Genomic DNA, 21684 nt, shown 5'->3' with positions numbered 1-21684 from the left:
GAGTCGAAGAGAAGAAGTAAATCGGGTGAGTTTCAGCCGAATATGTAAGTTTGTACTTAGACCCTTGATATGTATTTTTGGGTAATTCTTTTGTTCAAATGAGTATATCATTTTCATTATATGGCCCCCCCAAATATGAAATCCTGGATCCGCCTTTGGTAAAAGTTATTATATAACCGTTACAATTTTAAATCTTAAATTTTAAATTATAAATTTATCTTAAATACATTGTAACAATTATTGATAGTTCATATACATTATAACATCTATTCGAGTTTATACACAATATACATTTTAAATTTAAATTCATCTTAAATATATTAAATATCTCACTACCAAAAAAAAGGAAGAATATTGCATTTTGCAAGGGGCTTATTGGTAAAATAGATTCGATGGGGACCACACCGAGAAATAATGCACACGCAATTCGCAAGAGGCCAACTTTTCTTTGTCCTTGGCGAATAGCCCACGGCCTGGCCGTTTATTACATTCCCTGCCACGCGGCGATTAGCTGGCGAAGAGCAGAAGAGGAACCGAAGGACGACAGAGGCAGAGGCAGAGGAGAAGAGGAGTGAGCAAATTTCTCATTGGATTCTCCAGTCTCGGAGCACACACAGAGATCCTGCCAACTTGTTCTTTTCCTCTCGATCAATCTTTGGCGGAGATGGTATGGTCTCTTCTCGAGATCGCTTTGATTATCTGTTTCGTTTCGTGGCGAAAGATCCGGATTTCGAGCTTGTTATCTGGCTTTTAGCCTGATCTTTGCTTGTTTCCTTGGAGCAGCAGCGTTTGGTGAGTGAAAGGAGGTTCTTTGCTCATGTTTGTTTGGGGATTTCTGCTGGTTGATTTGCTCCTTCCTTCTTGATGGTTTTCTGATGAGTCCTTGTTTTTCTGTTTATATCTTTCTTCCACAGATTGAAATTTTGCCGGAGGGATGGATCGGAAGAGGCTCTAGTATTCTGAGGAAAAGAAGGCGTGTTTGTGTGAATTTAGGGTTTGAATAATCTTGGAGAGATGGAGGGAGAGGTCGGAGCGCAGGTCGCTCCTCCCATCTTCTTTCACCACCATCACCAGGCCATTCACGACGCTCGTCTTCTCGCGAAAAAGCGAGACCTTCCTTGGAAAAACCACATCTTTGAACATATCCAATCCCAGGAGAGCCAGAGCCAGCAGTTCGCTGCCCTTTCTAATTCCAGTGGTAATTGGAACCCCAAGGTGTGGGATTGGGATAGCGTGAGGTTCACCGCCACACCGGCCCTTGATGGCGCGGACTTGCTCTGTCTGGGATCCCGCCCTTCTTCTTCAGTCGCTGCTGTGGTTGACCTGGCGAACAAGGGAAACGAGGGCTTGAAAGATTCTAAATCTAGAAGGGATTTGGAAGAAGATAACGGGGAGCTAACACTGAAGCTAGGAGGCGGAAGTAACTTGGTGGAGGAGCCAGCAGGGGCGAGGCCTAGCAAGAGGGTGAGGTCGGGTACGCCGGGGACTAGTAGCAATTATCCGATGTGTCAGGTGGATGATTGCCGCACCGACCTGTCGAGCGCCAAGGATTACCATAGGCGCCACAAGGTGTGCGAGGTGCACAGCAAGACCACCAAGGCCCTTGTGGGAAACCAGATGCAGAGATTCTGCCAACAATGTAGTAGGTAATACGATTCTACTCTCAATTTTTTGTTTTCAGTTTCCATTGTACAGTTCTATCGCATCTTCGAATGTTGGCAATGCATTTTATCTCTGGTAAAAACTCTTGTTTCAAATTTAGTTGAATAGATGAAGATTGATCATGGCTACATTCCCTGCTATATCATCATTTATTTATTTAAATGTTGTTATTTCTAATATTTGGTTCGCCTATTTAGGAACTCTTGATCTGACTTAAATCTACATATCCAGTATAGTAGAACCCTATTTATACTGATACATGAATCTTTGGAACTGGAATCCAGATTTCATCTTCTTTCTGAGTTTGATGAGGGTAAGAGAAGTTGTAGAAGGCGGCTTGCAGGGCATAATCGGCGGAGAAGGAAGAGTCAACCAGAGGACAGTTCTTCTAAGCTATTGCCACCTAAAAACCAAGAAAATAGGATAAGCGGGAATCTGGATATTGTGAAATTGTTGGCTATGTTAAGTCCCTTGAAAGGTTAGCTATCTTTAACCAAATGTTGGAATTCTTAGCCTTTCATGTTGGTTGCTTCATAATTTTGTATTGCAATTGCAGGTAATTATCATGATAAACCAAGTGGTATCTCCCCTCCACCTGATAGCGATCGCCTAGTTCAGCTTATCAGTAAATTAAGTGCTTCAATTAGTGGAGACCCCTCTGAAAGAGCTACACCTGGTGGTTTTGATTTGAATACATGTCAAGATGCACCTCTAGGTTCCCTTGAGAAATCAATAAAGGCGGTTCTCTCTGCAGCATTGGCGGCATCCATTACTCCTGTTCCTGCATCTCTTTCACAAGGGAGCAGCAAAAGTAGTGGCAATCCTAAGGCCATAGTACAAAATGCAGATCCCTCTTTGCATGCTAATTTGCATGATAAACCTACCAATGTGTATTCTTCAGTTGCCTTGACAAGTAAAGGTATCAGTCAATCTCCTACGGATGTACCTCGTCAGGTGGTCCAGCAACCTCACCAAAGTTTGCCTTTGCAACTTTTTGGACCTTCTGATGATGACAATCCTCCTGCAGAGGGATTTGCGATTAAGTATTTATCCTCAGAAAGTAGCAACCCTACTGAGGAGAGGTCTCCTTCATCTTCATCCCCTGTTACAAAAAAATTATTCCCTCTGCATTCGACCTTAGAAGAGGAGAAATATACAGGAAGATCTCATTACAGGGAAGAAAATGCAACTGTTGAATTAAGCACCATTCATGGTGCAAGTGCAACACTTGATCTCTTTCAGAATTTTGAAAGATCAGCAGATCATGTTGGCTATAAATCCAATTGCTCAGATCACTCTCCATCGAGTTCCAACTCCGATGTTCAGGTAACCTGCTCTGTAGTAACACACATTTCAGTGATAACATATTACCCATTTTATTTACTTATTGGACTAACAATATGACTTAACAGGATCGAACTGGGCAAATAATTTTCAAACTCTTTGGCAAGGATCCTAGTAGTTTTCCAAATGCTCTTCGAGCTCAGGTACTGCAAATTAAAGTTACCTTTTTTTTTTTACCTTGAACAGTTTGGTATCAAATGGTTTGTTAGCACTTAATTTGATGTTATTTGCAGATATTGAATTGGCTCTCAAACAGCCCTTTGGAGATGGAGAGTTACATCAGGCCTGGTTGTGTTGTCCTGTCAATATACTTATCGATGCCATCAATTGCATGGGAAGAAGTTAGTGGCATTTTTCCCCTGACGGTCTTATAGTTTTTGGTTTACTTTGTAAAATTCTTAATAAATATATTGGTTTTGCAGCTTGAAAGTGATCTTCTTCAGCGTGTCACTTCTCTTATTCAATGTTCTGAAACTGAGTTTTGGCGAAATGCGAGGTTTTTGATTTGTACAAATAGACAACTGGTGTCACACAAGGATGGTATGTTTTCTCTTATAAGTATATACTACCCCATTATATTGATTTCAAATTATTTTTTTATTGGTCGGAGTGCTCTCTGTTGAAATTTGAATCTTTCAATAGTAGATCTCATTTCCCGGTCATTGGCATCAATATTTTATTGCAGGAAAGATTCGTGTATCTAAGAATTCGAGGGCATGGACTGCTCCTGAAGTGACTTCTATATCACCTGTTGCTGTTGTAGCTGGGAAGGAAACTTCCCTAGTTCTTAAAGGTCGCAATTTGACTGTTCCCAGCACCAAGTGAGTTGAGACATTGCAATGCTGTTCCAGATAATGCATGAACTTGTTCTTTTTGCTCATTTTCTTCACTTTTGCAGGATTCATTGCACATATAGGGGTAAATACATGTCGAAAGAAGTTCTCTGCTCCACATACCCTGGCACCATATATGACGATTCTTGCGTGGAGAGCTTTGACTTTCCTGGAGGGTTCCAAGAGCAGTTAGGCCGTTGTTTCATTGAGGTGATCGCCATATAAGCAATGTTCAAAAGCATGTGCCTACTGTTTGTAATTTCCTGTAATCTAACAGCTATGCTCTCAGCTATGCTCTCAATTTGCTGATTTCTATGTTCAGGTTGAAAATGGTTTTAGAGGAAACAGCTTTCCTATCATTATCGCCAACGAAAATATCTGCCAGGAATTGAGAACCCTTGAAGTAGATTTTCACCGAAATTTTCAGACAACAGATGCCATCACAGAAGATCAAGTTAGTAATAGTCCTCAGTACAGGTCAAAGAAGGATGTCCTACACTTCCTAAATGAACTTGGCTGGCTGTTCCAGAGGACACATGCATCATCCAACCTGCTGTTTTCTGATTTCTCAATTTCACGGTTTAAGTACCTTTTAACTTTTTCGGTCGAACGAGATTGGTGCACTCTCATTCGTACTCTTCTTGATATTCTCGTGCAAAGAAGCTTAAAGGATGACTCTTCAAAACATGAGCCACTTGAACTGCTTTCAGAAGTTCATCTGTTGAACAGAGCAGTTAAGAGAAAGTGCAAGAAAATGTTAGATCTTCTCATTCATTATTCTGTAGTTCACGGAAGTTACGCGACAAAGGTGTATCTTTTCCCACCAAACATGGCTGGACCTGGTGGCATTACACCATTGCATATGGCCGCTTCTATGGAGGACTCAATCGACATGGTTGATATGCTCACTAATGATCCACAAGAGGTAAGATTAGTTTTCATTTTGCTACCTTTTTTCTTCTCTTAGATTCTATGATCAACCAATCCCGAAACCAATCAAATAATTTGATCATACTGACTTCGATCATGTCTACATTTGTCACTGCCATTTCTATTGCTTTCGCAACCTTATCAGGCATTTTCACTTATTTATTTCTCTGATTCTTTAGATTGGTTTGAAGTGCTGGAATTCGGTACTTGATGACGATCATCAGTCGCCTTACATGTATGCACTGTCGAGGAACAACATTTCTTATAACACTCTGGTGGCCAGGAAGTTTGCTGACAGGAACAATGGACAAATAACAATATCATTTGAAGGCGAGAAGATCTCATCGTCCGCGGGAGGAGAATCAAGACGGTATGGTTCCCAAGTTTTAGAGTCAGGGTCTTGTGCGCAATGTGCCATTACCAGAACTGTGCTGCTTAGACGAACGCCTCGCACGGGGCTGCTTCAGCGGCCGTATGTCCACGCAATGCTTGCAATAGCTGCAGTGTGTGTTTGTGTCTGCTTACTTCTCCGAGGTTCGCCACAGACTGGGAGTGGGGATCCATTCAGGTGGGAGGAACTCAACTTTGGCCCGAGGTAGCTACTCACATTGCATCCGGAGGTGGTTACTCATCGCGCTGCTGCCTTCTGATTCCGACGAAAGGCAGAGGTGGCAAACTCCAGCGAAAATTGATGCACTATGCGGTGCAATGGAGACCTGCAAAGTATTCTCCAGATGTAGAGCAGGATGGTCTCGAGGGGTTTTAACTTTGCTCCTTTCCGAAGAATTCATTTAGATTTCTCTTAACGATTGCTCTCCGAACACCATCAGAATTGATACAAACTAATGTTCTTGTGTTCAATTGGCGGCACCCGCAGACACAAGCAGAAGATGGTACTCCTCAGGCTTAATCCTTGAGTTGGCTGTGAATGGCTAAATTGTGCATTTGTTACCTTTATCCTCTTTTGTGTCTCTTCATGATCGAGTGGAAGCTCCTTTAGTTTCGCAAATATCTTACAGTTCAACGTACCACACCCACCATCAGAATGGCTATGTATGTTGTGATATTTCTACAAATTTTCTAATTCGGTCGGTTCGGTCGATTATTTTGATTTAATTGAGATTTTACTCACCCCTAATCAAAATGAGAGGAGTTCACTTGGAGCGAAGGTCAAGGATTGAATGAAGTTTGAAGTTGAGGAATGTTATTATACTTTTTAACTCTAATAATAAGGGATAATTTGCTTCTATAAGCATTTTTGAAGGAAAATGGTCTTTCCGATTTACATTGATAGTTGATGGGAAATTTATGGGGACGAGGCTGGCCATCCCCAAGGATTGAGTCCATGAGACTGATTAGGATTTATTATTTTTTAAAGGAAAATGGCCAAATTATTGCTCCATTCAATGCCAAGAAAAAGGACTCCAATATGAGTTTAAGCACAAATGACTGAGCAACTACATATTTGTAATCTTCAATCTTTGATAATAGAGAAATTAAAAGACTTTAATATAGAAGTATCTTTATGGTGAAGATAAGAACATAAAGTAAAAGTGTGCGACGAACAATTTATATCGTCTTTATGGTTATGCTTAATCAATGGAGATAAGGACTTGTGTTTCAAATTTACAATGGATCAACGTCATAGAACCAATCAAATTTAAAAATTTGATTCAATTATTTTAGAAATTTAATTTTCTTAATAAAAAATTGATTAATTTAATTTAATTTCAATTTTAAAATTTTTTATTCCATTAAATCAAATTAATCAAAATAAAAAAATAATTTATAAATTCTAAATATGTAAATTTTATAAATTATTAATTAATTAATAAATCTCCCATAATACTTAAAAAATTCGATTATTTCAGTTAACTCGATTGAAAACCGAATTAATCGATATTTTATTGGTTTGATTTGTTTATTTTTATTTTAATAATTCGATCGGTTCGTTTAATTTAAAAAAATTTGATTCGGTTCGATTTCAATTAATTCAATTCATTTCGATTTTAATTGAATTATTCATCTTTTCAATAAAAGGTGAAATCCATCGCCCTAACGACTCCACACGATCGTTTCATGACCATCTGTAAGGAGATAAATCAAGAAGTTGCAGTTGACTATTACAGAAGAGGATCGTCTCGACTTCGTCGATATTCTCAACTAGAGGTGGGTAACAATTCGATTAAACTGAATAAACTTGAATTATGTTCCAACCGAACTAAAAAATTCAGTTCGGTTATTTCAGAAATTCAGTTATTTTTTTATAAAAATCAGTTAATATGGTTCGATTTCGATTTTAAAATTTCTTATTCGGTTAATCAAATTATTCAAATTTAAAAAAATAATTTATAAATTTTAAATAAATAAATTTATAAATCCCTAATTAATTAGTAAAATTTTCATGATATTTAAAAATTTAGTTAAAAACTGAATTAACCGATAAAATATCAGTTCGATTTATTCGATTTTTATTAAAAAATTTGATTAGTTCGATTAATTAAAAAAAATTAATTTATTTAATTTTTGATTTATCCGGTTCCGTTCGATTTTAACCGTGCTATTAATAGCTTCGAGGGTTATTAGGATTTTTCCAACGGTTACAACGAGTTCGTATTTAAAGGCCAACAGGCGACTGATACGAACGTGGACGTATCACTGGAATAAGCACGACGAATGATCTATCGCATAAGTTATCGTGATAAGCCGAGGTCGAAACGGATAAGGCTTCGGCGTGTGGGCTCCGCTTCGTGACAGCGACTCATTCACGGTATTAACGCGGAGGAACACGAACGCATTGAAGAGGGAGCAGGTCGGGATCGAGGGATTAGCTGACTCCGTTGCGGACATGAAATTATCGTGAGACCAATAGGATGATGACACGTGAACTGAAAACGACGCAAGGACTGTTGTGATGGTTAAGAATCCGTGTCGCCTGGATTGGCGCTTACGCGCAACTCGGTGAATCTGACGTGCACGATGATGGCTGGCATGAGTGTGCGAGAGAGATAATCGCCAAAATTCACTCCTTTCCAACTAGGTTTATATCAATTAAGTTTTCGGACATAGCTGACTTAGTTACGACAGGAACAAAATTGTATAAAAGAATAAAAATTTTCAATTGTAATGAGGTTGAGATAATATCCTCTTCTATCATGGTCAACTGCATCTTCTAGATTTATCTTCTGACAAATCGTCATAAAACCGATCGTATGAGACTGCTGAGGTGACGAATTTCATCTTTCACATAAGAGAATAGGTTTATATTCACTATTTACTAGAAGGAAAAATCATCTTTATAGTATACCACAGCTGAGTCTGGAATTTAAGATTTTTTAAATCTATCGGAGAAATCTTAACTGTTGCCCCGAGGACAATCGTATATTTTCATTTCAGCAAAAAGGTAGAATCTAATATCCAACGGCCCCGCATGATTGATTTCACGATCATCAGTGAAGAGGTAAATCGAGAAGCTGCAATTAACCACTACGAGGAGGATATTACCTTGGCTTCGTCAAAATTCAACCCTTGTCCACTTTAATAAGTATGTCATATAGTAACCAACTCAATCATGCCTCGAAATTGGGTTAAGGAGGAGATTAATCTAATATTTTTATCTAGATTTAGTATCGATTCAATGATTCTAAAAGATTATCACAAGTATTTTTGATACAAAAACACTCACACAAATAGAGGACAAATGAATCGACAATTTTTATAAAATTATATAAATGAATGATGGGGATATCTTGTTTAGCACTTAAAACGTGTACGAACTAAAAAAAGATAATGATAAAATTAATATGGATGTGAAAATAAATTGACATTTATTCATAATTGATATGTGTGACTATCATCTTAAATTAAAGAGAGAAAAAAATACCCTAAAATTATAGCACGATTAATTTCTATCGTATAACATAATTATAGTCTAATTTATTTTCTAATATATTGAGTTTTAATTAATTTCTTAAAGCATTATTCAATTTGTTCTAAAGAGGCTTTAAATTTTGTCCCTTTTTGTAAAAATTAAATTATTATGCCGCTTTTAATATGATGATTAGGACACTTAATTTTCATTTAAAACAAAAACAGTTCGAGATTTATTTTTTTATTCCAACAAAAATTTCATTCCTTCCACGTGGCTTTCACAGGACCATTAGTTCAAAAAATATTGCCAAAAAATATAATTAGTTTTTATTGGAATTGGCTAATAATTTGCAAGAAATTATAATTTACTTTTTAAAAAGAAATATTATGTATTTATTTATTGTAATGAAAATACACGAGAGCACATTCTCCATGGTATCAAAATTTTATTTTCGATTGAAATATATATATTTTTATTTGATAAAAAAATTTAAAAAATAGTATAAAATATAATTATCTGAGTGGATCAGAATACCATCTATGGAGCATGTTACGGTCTATAATTCTATTACATAAATGTGGTTGTTCTATAACAATGGATCAATCATGAAAATCAAGTATTAAATACTTTCTTGATTTATTTTAATAATTAATCAAAAAAATTTATAATGCTAAATCAGTTGTTTACGGAATTAATTGGTTAAATAGAAATCTAAATTTCCAAAAACTAAATTTAGATTATTTATTGAATTGTGGAATTATCTACAATATAAATACCAATTAAATTATTATTTTATAATAAAAGAGAGAGAGAGAGTTGGATGGGTTTCTTTTGTTCCTATCTGGCTTGAGTTTGACACGTGTATAGCTCATGTTTTCAATGAATATTAAATGATTTTTATTTTTATTTTTATTTTATTTTTGTTGTTGTGGTGTTTTTGTTTGCTAGTGATCAATGAATATAGTGTTTGCAAATAATAAATAATTATTTATTTAAATTATGAGTGAGTATATATTTACATCATGTCCAAATCACTACCAGTTTATTATCTTTTTAAAATGATTAAGTATATATTTGTCAAAGATTAAATAAATTTTGAAAAAATAAACCTATTTATATGATTCTGTATAAATTTTCCAAGGCAAAATATCATCTTTTTTATCTTTATTACCATAAAAAAAAAAGACATTCTATTTTGAAAATAGCTAAACCTATTTATATGATTCTATTTTATTATATTTTTTATTCTCAAAATGGTAGTTGAAGACTGAAGTTTGAGTTAAAATAGCTAAAATATAAGTACGATTGTTTCAACTTAATTAAATTATATATGAAAATAGAGTATAATATTTAGGTTAAAAAAAGTAAAAATAAAAAAAAATTATACTATGTATTCTGCAATACATATATATAGATGCATGTATGTGAGAATGATATGGTGCACATACATCCATGATCAACCCATGAGAGAGTTTAGGGTATAGTGTATATAGATGGTCGTGGGGCTGACCGTGTAGGGCCGCTAAGGTGGCGGATCCACCTTTGCAGAAAAGGGTATAGTGTATAAAGTAAAGTAAGTGAAAATTGAAATAATTAAAAGTAAATAAAAATTAAAAAAAAATCAACACTGGATGCTCACGAATGAGTGTGTAGTATATTATCACTCACATATAAGGATGATATGCTATACATCTATCTGTGAGTAACCTATGAACACCTAGTGTTAATTTTCTTTTAAATTATTTTTTAGAGTTTAGGATTTAGAGTATAATATTTAAGTTAAAGTAAGTGAAAAAAATTAACACTAGTTACTCACGGGTGGATATAAAGTGATGATGATATATTGTATACTCATCCGTGAGCAATCCACAAGTACTTAATGTTTTTTTTTAAATTTAAGTTATCTTAGTCTAAATATTATACTCAAAACCCTAAATATTAATAAATATTTAACACTAAGTGTTTACGAGTTGCTCATAGATGGGTATGTAATATATATATATATATATATATATATATATATATATATATATATATATACCTTAAATCTGAGCTCTAAACCGTAAATATTATACCTTAAATCCTAAAAAAATTAAAAAAAATATACTAGATGTTCATTGCGATGTGCAAAGATTATTTAGCTATTATGTTCATAGAGGCAATAATCATAAATGCACTAGAACAATTGGAAAGTGTCAAATAACTAAAAGGGCTAGCTATATCAAAATAATTATACTAGAGCTTGGTCGTATAGCTTCTTATTTGTTATGACTTGGAACTATATATATGAAGTATTATACTATTCAATTATTTTAAATTAATTAAATAATGACCGACTACAAGGTTAACGGTATAATGACAAAAAATACAAAAGGCAACTCCATAAAAGTCAACGCGAACGCGTTGACTAGTTAGGCAAGTCAAATCTTCGTGACAAGTGGTTGACCCAACTCTAACAATGTATAAACACAGTCCAATGAAAAAACAAATCCAATTTGGTGAATAATAGCAAGATTTGACCCGGAATCCAAAGCTCGGGTTGATTTAATTAGTTCTAATTAATTAATTAATTAATTAACAACTTTTTAGAAAGTTAATTAAGACACTTAAAGCACATAATAACTCTAGCAATTAACCTTGTTATTTATTGGAGGAAAAAAATTGAATTAAAACAAAAGAATATTTAGGTTAATTTTTTAATAAGGCGGAACATTTTCCTTATATTATGAGATATGATAATGAAACGTTCCTTTCAAGCCACAAAGGCACCACCTACTTCTCCTCCTATTTTATTCACTAATCCGTACGGAAAATAAAAAAAATTATATAATGGAGAAATAAATAAAAAATATATATTTGTTTAAAATTCTTAATTTTATAATAAACAACGCAAATTTTGAAAAATGAGAAAAAGAAGCTTTCTGAAACATCAGAAGCATTTTTTATAATTATGATATGGTAAGATAAATTTATTATTTTTGAAAATATATAAATTAATTTATTAAAACTGATAATCTTTTATATTTTAATTATCTGCCGTATTGGAGCTGTAGAGTGTTGATTATCTTTTAAAAATGTGTATTGGGCTCTTATATTTAGATTTTGCCTTAAACAGTTTTCTGCTAAAGGAAATAAATAAATAAATAATAAGAGAGAGAGAGAGAGAAGAGAGAGAGAGAGGCCATGGGAGAATAAAAGGAGGCGGCGAGGGGTTGAGGTTCGGGAGGCGTCGCGGGGCGGAGAGAAAGGGGAGGAAGAGCGCAAAGCGCAAAGAAGTAGCAGCTCGTGAAGACATCTGCAAGCGCCGCAGCAATCGCTATGAATTTTGGCCCCTCTTCGATCGCGAGGACGAATTGAAGCCGAAGCAGCAGCAGAAGCAGAAGCAGCAGGAGATAGCCCTGAGGAGGAGGAGACAGAAGAAGGGGATCAGAGCCGGAGGAGCAACGATTTGGTTTCCGTTCTTCTCACCGTCTTTGTTGGTCCGTGTCGGTGATTCGCCGTTTCCTCCTCCTCCTCCTCCTCGCGGTTAATCCTCACGTAAGTTCATTTTTTCTAGTTTTGGGTTTTATTTCCGTGCTGATTCCCTTGCTCCCGTGATGATTGTTAGTGAAGATGATCTTTTGAGGGGATTTGGTGATGTTTACTTGTTTGTGCGATCTCTTCTTCTGGGAATCTGGCGGAAAGCCTTGGAATTGCTGGATACAGATTAGGGAACTCGCAAATAGTTCGAAATTAAGGTTTTTATGGAGCGGGAGTTGTGGATCTGGGTCTGATAGCACTCATTTCTAGGGTTTAGCTCGTCAAACTCTTTTCTTTCCTTCCGTGGTGCTTGTTCTTTAATGAACTTTCTTAGATTGATCGGATGCTGTTGTTTTCCTTGATGTTTTCTTCTATGCAGTGATCTTGTGCTAGTTCCCCCAAAATTGTTTCTTTCATTTGGATTTCACCTTCTCACCGAAAAAACATTTCTATTTTCTTGATTGAAGAACCTGATTGATCATTGTTGCTAACCTCTTTTTGTTTATCTCATCCGGAACAGGAGCTTGGAGGGTGACACAGTCGCAGAGTAGGAAATGATAGAGAATGAGTCTTGTTTGACCTGGAGAACATTGAGGAGCTCCCTCGAGCAAGAATCCTGGGCTTACATGACATACCAGCTCCTCGAGATCAAAACCAACAAACGTCCTCCATCCGTGGAATCCTTGGAGCTAGACGAAGCTAAAGTGAAACGGGAAAAGTCCACAGAGCCTCCTCCCTCTCAAGCCATTGCCTCCCGATGAACCCAGTTGCTGCGGCGGCGATGATGGCGCTTACTCTGAAACGACCTCTCTCATCACTCAAATTGGCCGCGACATGTCCATCAAGTGCCTCCTCCACTGCTCCAGATCGAACTACGGCACCCTTGCTTCCTTGAACCGAGCTTTCAACTCCCTCATACGAACTGGCGAGCTCTACAAGTTGAGAAGGCAGGCGGGGATCATAGAGCATTGGGTATACTTCTCCTGCAACATACTCGAATGGGAAGCATACGATCCTTATTGTAGTCGATGGATTACCTTGCCGAGGATGCCGCCTAATGATTTCTTCATGTGCTCGGATAAGGAATCCTTGGCCGTGGGCACAGAGCTCCTTGTCTTCGGAAGAGACTACACCTCTCGAATTTCCCATATTTTGTTGAGATACAGCATTTTGACAAATTCTTGGTCCCAAGGTGTGGAGATGAACTACCCCAGGTGCTTGTTTGGATCTGCCAGTTTCGGCGAGAGAGCTATCGTAGCCGGCGGCATAGATGCTCGAGGTAATATTTTGAACTCCGCAGAGCTCTACAATTCTGATACACAGACTTGGGTTACTCTTCCTAGCATGAACAAACCGCGGAAGATGTGTTCGGGCATATTCATGGACAACAAGTTCTATGTGATCGGGGGAATGAGTAGCCCTACAGAATTGCTTACCTGTGGGGAAGAATACGATATCGAGAAATGCACCTGGAGAATCATTCCAAACATGTCCCAGGGGTTGAACGGCCCTAGCGGTGCACCTCCGCTCGTTACGGTAGTTAACAATGAACTATATGCAGCTGATTATGCAGAGAAGGAAGTTAGGAAGTATGACAAGGGAAACATCACTTGGACAACTTTGGGCAAATTGCCTGAGAGGCCGGATTCAGTGAACGGTTGGGGCTTGGCTTTCCGGGCTTGTGGTGAACGTCTCATAGTAATCGGCGGACCTAGAATGCTCGGGGGTGGAACCATCGAACTCAACTCGTGGACTCCGAGAGATGGACCTCCGGTTTGGAACATGATTGCCAGCAAGCATTGTGGGAATTTTGTGTACAATTGTGCTGTCATGGGCTGCTGAGTTGTAGTATCTGAAACCTTGCTTCATGTACTGCTCAGTTAAGGAGGATATGCAGGAATACTGATATCATCTTCTTCCTTGTGACGACCTTGATCCTGATTTACCACTGAAAACTTTAACTTCTTCCGAGTTCGGATCATGCAGTCTCACCGCGCACAATAACTCGATGTAGCTGCGTGTTCCTAGGCTTCCTTGAAAGTTACCTTGTTAGATTCAGTATGTACTATTCTGCCATTTCATTGTTGCCTCTATTGCGAGGAAATAAAACTGCTCATCACTTTCTTGTATTCTTTTGCCAACTTATTATTGTTTGAACTGATCGTTGTGCTTTCCATTTAGCATGAGAACTTTCATGTGGATCATTCAGTCTCACTGCTCATCACTTTCCTTGGAAGTTACCTTGTTAGATTCAGTGTGTACTAACTATTCTGCCATTTCATTGATGCCTCACATTCATTATAGGTTTAAATTAAAATTGAACTCAGAAAAACTTTTCTGCATCAATTAATAAGAATACCACAAGCATAAATAAATTGAATGAGGTAGAATACAATCAGAAGAAACCCATAAATTATACAACTAGAACATATCGAAATCCTAGGGTTTGCAAGACTGATCACTACCATGAGCATCAAGACGAAGCAAATAGCCAAATCTCAAGTTAAAAAGATTTGTTTTTTTTAATGTATAAGAACGTCTTATGGGTAGGTCAAACAACTCTCAGATTTAGCACAACTTCCAAACATTTTATGCAAAACCCCCATGAGGTGAAAATGAAACACCATCTTTTACATGGTTACTTTTTTCTTGCCATATCAAATAAGAAAATCCAGATGATAGCGAACTGATACATACCAGACCAAGTTTCTACAACATAGAAGTTCCAAACCTTACATATGCCGAGAAAGGGAAGCTCAGAAGGGGCGATGAAATATATCAATGCGACTTCACCAGATTTTCCCGATACATCTGCAAGTCATGTGCTTCTGGTCATTGCTTGCTTAAACCAAACTGAGGAAAACAGTAATGAAATATAGCATGAAATAAGCTGAAGATTTAACTAGTTCTGAGAAGATAATTTAGTTTGATGCTAAAGACATTTATCAAATTTGAAGGAGGCAGCCAAACATCTGCATAATATTATAAAGGTTACAGGAAATTCTGAATGATTGATAAAAAAAAACCCAAGAGAATGAAAATTAAATGCGATAGTATAAACAACATAACTGTTTGGTATTAAGAAGGAAATATATGGAAAGCTGTCAAATTCCATCAGAATTCAGACTCAATTTTGTCAAACTTAAAAGGCATAGTGAAAAAAGACCATGACAAGAATTTCCTTGCATAATGAGAACCTGATGCAAATTATATCAATGAGAATACAAGATGCATACAGGTTCAAAGCAAGCACCAGCCAGCCTTGATCATGAACATATAATCATTTATTATTTATTACTGTTACGATAATTTTGGAGAATAAATTCATACGGTCATTTCATATAACTGACCTAAAGAATGCACAAATAAGCAGCTTATTGAGCAAAATACGGAGGCTGAGTTGGTGGTGCAGCAGAAGGCTGTGCATTTGCCAGTTGACCAAATTGAGACGATGAAGCTTGAGAAGCTTGAAGTGGCCAAGTAGGAGGAGGAGCAGAGATGCTTGAAGTAGGGTAATAAGAAACAGGATTTGACGTTGAGGCCAAACTTGCACCTGAGGTGCTAGTATTCCATGTGGGCATCTGACCCTGTGAAATTGTTACTTGTCCAGGGACAGCATAATCATTGCTGATATATGTAGACGAAGATTGTGGATATGCTTGCCAAGAAGAGGATGCTGGCAAATTGGGAGCTTGGGACATTGCTTGTATACTAGAGTCCTGGACAGTGTAATCTCTGCTTCTATCATTGTGCACCTGAATAACAAACAACATGCAAACATAGAATCAACTATAACGACATCTTCATTGCATATAGACGAAGAAAACATCATTCAAATATGGGTATACAGTGACATAAGAGCATCAACGGATACAACACTATTCCTTTTTCCTGAGTGGAAAATCTTCCAACAAAATCAAAATTTAAACCTATGTTACTCCATTTAATCCAAAGAATTAATCTATACCTTAACACTGAGATCGGTATGACGAGAGTATGTCAAATGGAGCTTACAGTAACCACCATCATAGATGCAGTGCCCCTCCAAAGCAGCCTTGGCAACTGAAGCAGTCGTAATATCTGGTAAAACAGAGAAATGAAAAACGGACAACTTAAGGAGGATATGTAGGACTAGCAAAATTTCAGTAAATTTGGGCATTCATTCAGAATGAAACACCAGAGCATACACTTTGTAACTCATTCAAAAATTTTACCAGAATACTGTATCAAGGCCTGTACGCCACCATTTTTCTCAAAAATTAAAATTTTTTGCACACTTCCAAAGGCAGAAAATACCTGTATTTGTAGAACATCAACCTAGCAGTTACGCATTGGCTAAAATTCAAAATACTAAACTGCCAGAGATAGAAATAACATCTTACTGTATGAAGAACATCAACTGTCACAGCATATTGCATGTTCTCAATAGTAGCTAACAGGACGTTACTCTCAGGCTCCTGTTTCTTTACTTCAGGACCTGACAGAGGCTGTGAATAACATCTCATAAGAACATTGAAGAACATGGAAGAAGAAAAGGTAAAGAGGCAGGGATGAGTTGTGCAAAAATTACCAGTACACTTCCGTCTATAGCAGAAGGATTCACAGGAAGATAAGGATTTGTATAATCCCTGTTTGAAAAGAGATTGAAACAGATTACTATAAGTTTTATGAAAACTCAAGATTGCAAACAACTTATATAAAGCTAATATCAATATAACTTGAGAAAAAATCACATAGAACAGGTGATAATGTTAGAGCAATGTGGTACAATGGTAGTACTATAATAGATACTGAGATATTATAAGCAAGCTAATGCAAAGATGTCGAAACCCTAAACCCATTTGAAAAGCTTAAGAAAGACTGAAAGAGCTTTGCACGTACAAGTTTAATAACAGTACACAGCTTGACATAAGTTTGTGCAAGCATCTTTTACTGTGTTATAGTGCTTAATAATAGAAATCACAAGAGTGAATGAGATTGAGCAAGTTGAAACTATGACAATGAAACTTTATTAAAAGATCTGATACATTGCATTGTTTATCACCAGGACAAACAAAACTTGCAAAGAGAATTCAAAATTTTATTAAACTGAAGATCCTCTGACATAAGGGATTGGTCTCACTTTTCAAGGCCCCAACCAAAACAAATTTGGAAATAAACTGATATCTACCCGATTATACTGAACAAGAGCATTAGCTAATGAATAGAATACTCGCTTAAATAAATAGGAGGATCTACCAAAGCAAAATCATACGGTCTTAGAACTTATAAATTAAAAATTCCTAGTTTAGAGTTGCATTATTGCCATATGAAGGATGTACGGAAATGAAATATAGCCATTTAACATAAACATGACCTATATTTCCATATAATGGAATTAAATCTCCTGCAATATTCTGCATCATGAAAAGGGGTCTGAATTTAATGAGACAACCTTTTAACTAAAAGTCAAACAAAGAATTTTTGCATCAGTGCAATATAAAGAATGCAAGGAATTTTAAAAAATATTCATTTAATAAAAGATGACCTATATCTTCATATAACGAAATTAAATCTCCTGAAATGTTTGGAATAATCCTAATGAATAGGCTCTGGTTAAATTCCTGTTTGATTGAAAAGGAGGCCGAACTTAATGGGGCATGGCTTCCAGTTGTAAACTAAAGGTCAAACAAACAACATATATGCCCAAAAACAATTGTACTTTGACTCAGTCAATCCTAAAAAGTTGATATTAGAAATCATGATGCAAGAACAAGTTTAGCAAGAGGAAACCTGTTTGACAATGCATTCTTAAGATAGGTGCTGAATATGACAAGGATGCAAATTCTAAGAAAAATCATACTCTAGTTGTTGCTTTCCTTGTGTAATCTGAGAACAAGGTACAACATTCAGAATCAAAATGCAAGAACTTAAATCATAAGCAATCCCAAACTACTTGCCCCAGATTGTAGAGCAATTCTTACCTGCTACGGTGAGACTGGAACTTGATGCTTAAATCTGTGTGAGCTGAATATGAAATACGCAAATGGCAAGATGTAATATGTTCAGGAAGCAAGTACCTGGAACATTCAAGTTCAATTAGAATGAATTCAAAAAAACCAACAGTCTGTGTTATAACTTCGACATCAAAACATGGAAAAATTTGTAACCTCGGAATACTTCTCCCATCCAATGCATTTCTTGCACTAGCAGCAGTCTCTGCATCCGTGTATTGAATTAGTGCCTGCAAAACATCCAATGAAAGGAAAGTTATAACCTGCAGTTTTATCAAAAACCCCATGACAAAGTCTTACCTGAAAGCCAGCAGCTTTTTCAAAGGTTGCAATTTTATGCACAAAACCAAAGGCTGAGAATACCTGAAACATTTTTTGGAGCATTTACTATTAATTATTATGAAGAAATCTATCCAACATAGACTATAAATGTAAAGTTTAGATCCATAACTTAATTTCCTTTAAAAATGATTGGAAGTCACCCAAATGCAGCTCAAAGCAAAAAGTGGATACCCCTTTCACACAAAATTTTATGCAAGGAAAAAATACAAAAATTGTGACCTTAAAAGTTTCCATAAAGGACAAAAGCAATTCAATCATAAAAATAGCCTGAAAAGAAGATATACAACAACATTTGTGTTCCTTAAAACTATCAACATAGGAATTATTATGCCTATGGAAATATCTCAGGCTCTCATCAAATCATTAGATGAAGCATCTGACAGATTATTTTCAAGATAGAAATGTTTCAAAAACAAGAAGTCAACCAAAAAGAATTATCCATAAGTTCCAATGATCTTACTTTCAAAGTATATGGTGTTCCATACAACATCTGCTTTTCCAAATCTTGGAGTGATTGGTAAATAAAGATCGAGTATGGGAATCCCAAAATATGATTGTCAAACTAACATCAAAAGTATATATATTGAAGCTAATCATTTTCCTCAATCCTAATGAGAAGTTTTTTTTACAAGGCTCTCAAAGTCAACATGAGCAAGCTAGATCTTACATAAGTCAATAAGAATTGGAGAGGGGAGCTTATTTTGCAACAAGGTTTCTATGTTCTTTACCTGAATACAAAGGTCCAATAAACTAAAAACCAATTATTTGATAGGATGAACATAGTCTTTAAACACCTTTATTTGTATTTTGTAACATAGATTCTATCAACAACTTACCAGATGGATAACATCTATGCTGACGTCGCCAGCTTCAACACCTTCGATAGTGACAAGCAAGACATTCCCGGGAACTTCTCCAGTACTCCTATTGTTTGTAATTTCTTGCCTATTCGAATACTGAATATAAACAGTTTTTCCACGGACTTGGGCTGGCTCAGATGAAGAAGCATAGTATGAAACCATCGAAATTGCTTGGTTGGGGTCCGCCTACATTGAGACAAAATGACAATTTTCAAATTTGACAGCAATGTACAAAGAGTTTAAACATGGAATAAGTAAAGCTCGTAACCAAAGAATTCTTTTAATGCAGTATATTCAGAACTAAGATATCTTACAAGTATACTACACTGACATGTATATCGCAAAAGGGAGTAAAAACCAAGAATTAAGCTAAATGATGCTGGAACTTGAAGAAAGAGTCCAACCTATGTATCCTAGCTAATTTAGATCTAGTATACTGGGTTAAAACAGAGGAAGCAACAGAGGGATGTGATTCACCTGCTCTAAAGGTCAAATGGGGAAATCTTGCTAATTCGAGAGTTTGATATTAGTAAAAAAAATCCCTATTTCTTCAGTTTATTGGGTTTTGTACATTGCTGCCTTTCCAATCTGACAGAAAATAAAGTATAAACAAAATTTCCAGAGTCCGATGTCAAGATTTGGGGACCAAACACGAAGGGAAAAAACATCAAATTGAAAAGTGGAATGCCAAAAAATTTAGGTTTTAAGTAGTTTTTACAGAGGAATATAGACTATCAAAACATAATGCTAAAAACTGCACAAGCGAATCAGGATCAGGGAGAAGAGTTCGACACGTACAAATTCGACGAAGGCTTGGTTCTTGTTGGCGCCGACGTTGCACATGGTATTGACGATCCTTCCAAACGGCTTGCAGAGGACGACGAGCTCCTCCTCCGTACACTCCCATGGCAGGTTCCGTAGGTGGAGCACCTTTGACGGCGTCTGCGTATAGCGAAACTGCTGCTGCGGCTGCCCCACTCCTTGCCCCGGTGCCATCCCTTATCAAATCTCAACGCTCCTTGTTAGGGTTAGAGAGAAGGAGCCACGACAAGAAGGGAGACGGAATCAGTCTTCGATTCTTCTCTCGATCGCCCACCCGCCGCCCGCCCGCCCGCGGCCAAGGGTTGCGTTAACCGCTCTTCGCCCGGTCTCTTGTAGCGCCGACGAAGGATGAGTCGGCGGCCGCGGTCGACGTTATCCCGGTTAAGCAAATGAGATGACCATTTTGCATCGGCTCCGATTTTTTTTTTTTAATTCAGGTATCAATTATTATGATATAATTAATAATTTTAAAAATGATTAATTCAGAATTATAAATTTTTTTTTATCGATTATAAAAAAAATAAATAAATGAAACTCCGTTTCTAATTTTAAAGATTTCTAGATCAAAAATTTTTTAAATATATATTTCAAAATGGTAAATTTTAGTTTAAAAAATTAGTAAAAATAAAAAAAATTCAAATTTATTAAATAGATGAACATTTAAAAATAAATAAATTAAAAGAATGTCCTATCAAATATTTTATCTTAAAAATATCCTTTTATTTCAATACTCTTATAATAACTATAAAAAATTTACTATATTAATTTATAGTTGTTATAATGTATTTAAGATTTAGAGTTTAATTTTGTACCCCCTTGGTATGATTACCTGGTAATTAGTTATTACGAGACGAATGTTGTTTGATTTACTTTATTTATTTGGAGGGAATAAAACATAACTAGTTTTATATTTACTATATTACCCTTCATTCAATTATATTTTAATATAATTCATTATATTAATAAATATAATTTGATAATTTTATTTTAATAAAATAATTCTTTAAAAATAATTATTTTAATAAAAAATATTAAAATAATAAATATAATTTGTTAATTTTATTTTTAAAATTTAAAATAAATTTATATATTTTAATAAAATAATTATTTTAATAAAATAATCCATTAAATTAATAAATATAATTCCTTAATTTTATATTTTTAAATTTAAAATAAATATAAATTTATTTTAATAAAAAAATTTATTAAAATAATTATTTTAATAAAATAATTCATTAAATTAATAAATATAATATGATATTTTTTATTTTAATAAATAATTTATTAAAAAATTATTTTAATAAAATAATTTATTAAATTAATAAATATAATTTGTTAATTTTATATTTTAAAATTTTAAAAAATATATATTTTTTTAATAAAATAATTCATTAAAATAATTATTTTAATAAAATAATTTATTAAATTAATAAATATAATTCATTAATTTTATTTTTTAAATTTTAAAATAAATTATTTTTTAATTTATAAATATTTAAATTAAAATT

The 21684-nt window shown here is 35.4% G+C and overlaps 3 protein-coding genes across 3 annotated transcripts; 2 read left to right on the top strand and 1 right to left on the bottom strand.

Moving 5' to 3' along the window:
- Positions 1-528: 528 nt before the first annotated feature.
- LOC141821330 (squamosa promoter-binding-like protein 15) lies at positions 529-5885 on the top strand. The gene is made up of 11 exons (XM_074708741.1): positions 529-792; positions 915-1646; positions 1947-2140; positions 2219-2988; positions 3075-3149; positions 3240-3347; positions 3429-3546; positions 3692-3827; positions 3905-4049; positions 4162-4764; positions 4949-5885. The coding sequence occupies exons 2-11, from the start codon at positions 1015-1017 to the stop codon at positions 5366-5368; spliced, it is 3201 nt and encodes a 1066-aa protein (XP_074564842.1). The 5' UTR covers positions 529-792; positions 915-1014; the 3' UTR covers positions 5369-5885.
- Positions 5886-11848: 5963 nt separating this feature from the next.
- On the top strand, positions 11849-14339 carry LOC141821407 (F-box/kelch-repeat protein SKIP11-like). The gene is given in 3 exon segments (XM_074708839.1): positions 11849-12177; positions 12680-12913; positions 12915-14339. Coding segments are annotated over 2 exon segments (1287 nt in total). The 5' UTR covers positions 11849-12177; positions 12680-12713; the 3' UTR covers positions 14002-14339.
- Positions 14340-14657: 318 nt separating this feature from the next.
- Positions 14658-20518, bottom strand: LOC141821222 (polypyrimidine tract-binding protein homolog 1-like). The gene is made up of 11 exons (XM_074708621.1): positions 20153-20518; positions 19331-19540; positions 18453-18515; positions 18309-18382; positions 18123-18218; positions 16730-16787; positions 16542-16646; positions 16374-16455; positions 16127-16239; positions 15510-15914; positions 14658-14970 (listed from the first exon to the last, which is right to left on the bottom strand). Exons 1-10 carry the CDS (start codon positions 20348-20350, stop codon positions 15534-15536), a joined length of 1380 nt encoding a protein of 459 aa, XP_074564722.1. The 5' UTR covers positions 20351-20518; the 3' UTR covers positions 14658-14970; positions 15510-15533.
- Positions 20519-21684: the final 1166 nt, after the last annotated feature.

Source organism: Curcuma longa, chromosome 2, assembly GCF_044706935.1.
Source record: "Curcuma longa cultivar G26 ecotype Majalengka, Jawa Barat chromosome 2, ITB_CL_G26_1.1, whole genome shotgun sequence".
Classification (NCBI taxonomy): Eukaryota; Viridiplantae; Streptophyta; class Magnoliopsida; order Zingiberales; family Zingiberaceae; genus Curcuma; species Curcuma longa.
This window is presented reverse-complemented; position numbering and strand designations above follow the sequence as displayed.

Excerpts from the sequence above, each read along its gene's own strand:
- LOC141821222 (XM_074708621.1), bottom strand. The coding sequence starts at position 20,350 with ATGGCACCGGGGCAAGGAGTGGGGCAGCCGCAGCAGCAGTTTCGCTAT. Across the intron at positions 18,516-19,330 it reads GCATAGATGTTATCCATCTG|GTATTCTCAGCCTTTGGTTT; the intron begins GTAAGTTGTTGA and ends AAAATGTTTCAG. Across the intron at positions 18,219-18,308 it reads GATGGGAGAAGTATTCCGAG|GTACTTGCTTCCTGAACATA; the intron begins GTTACAAATTTT and ends TGAATGTTCCAG.
- LOC141821330 (XM_074708741.1), top strand. The coding sequence starts at position 1,015 with ATGGAGGGAGAGGTCGGAGCGCAGGTCGCTCCTCCCATCTTCTTTCAC. Across the intron at positions 3,348-3,428 it reads CATCAATTGCATGGGAAGAA|CTTGAAAGTGATCTTCTTCA; the intron begins GTTAGTGGCATT and ends TTGGTTTTGCAG. Across the intron at positions 3,828-3,904 it reads TTGACTGTTCCCAGCACCAA|GATTCATTGCACATATAGGG; the intron begins GTGAGTTGAGAC and ends TCACTTTTGCAG.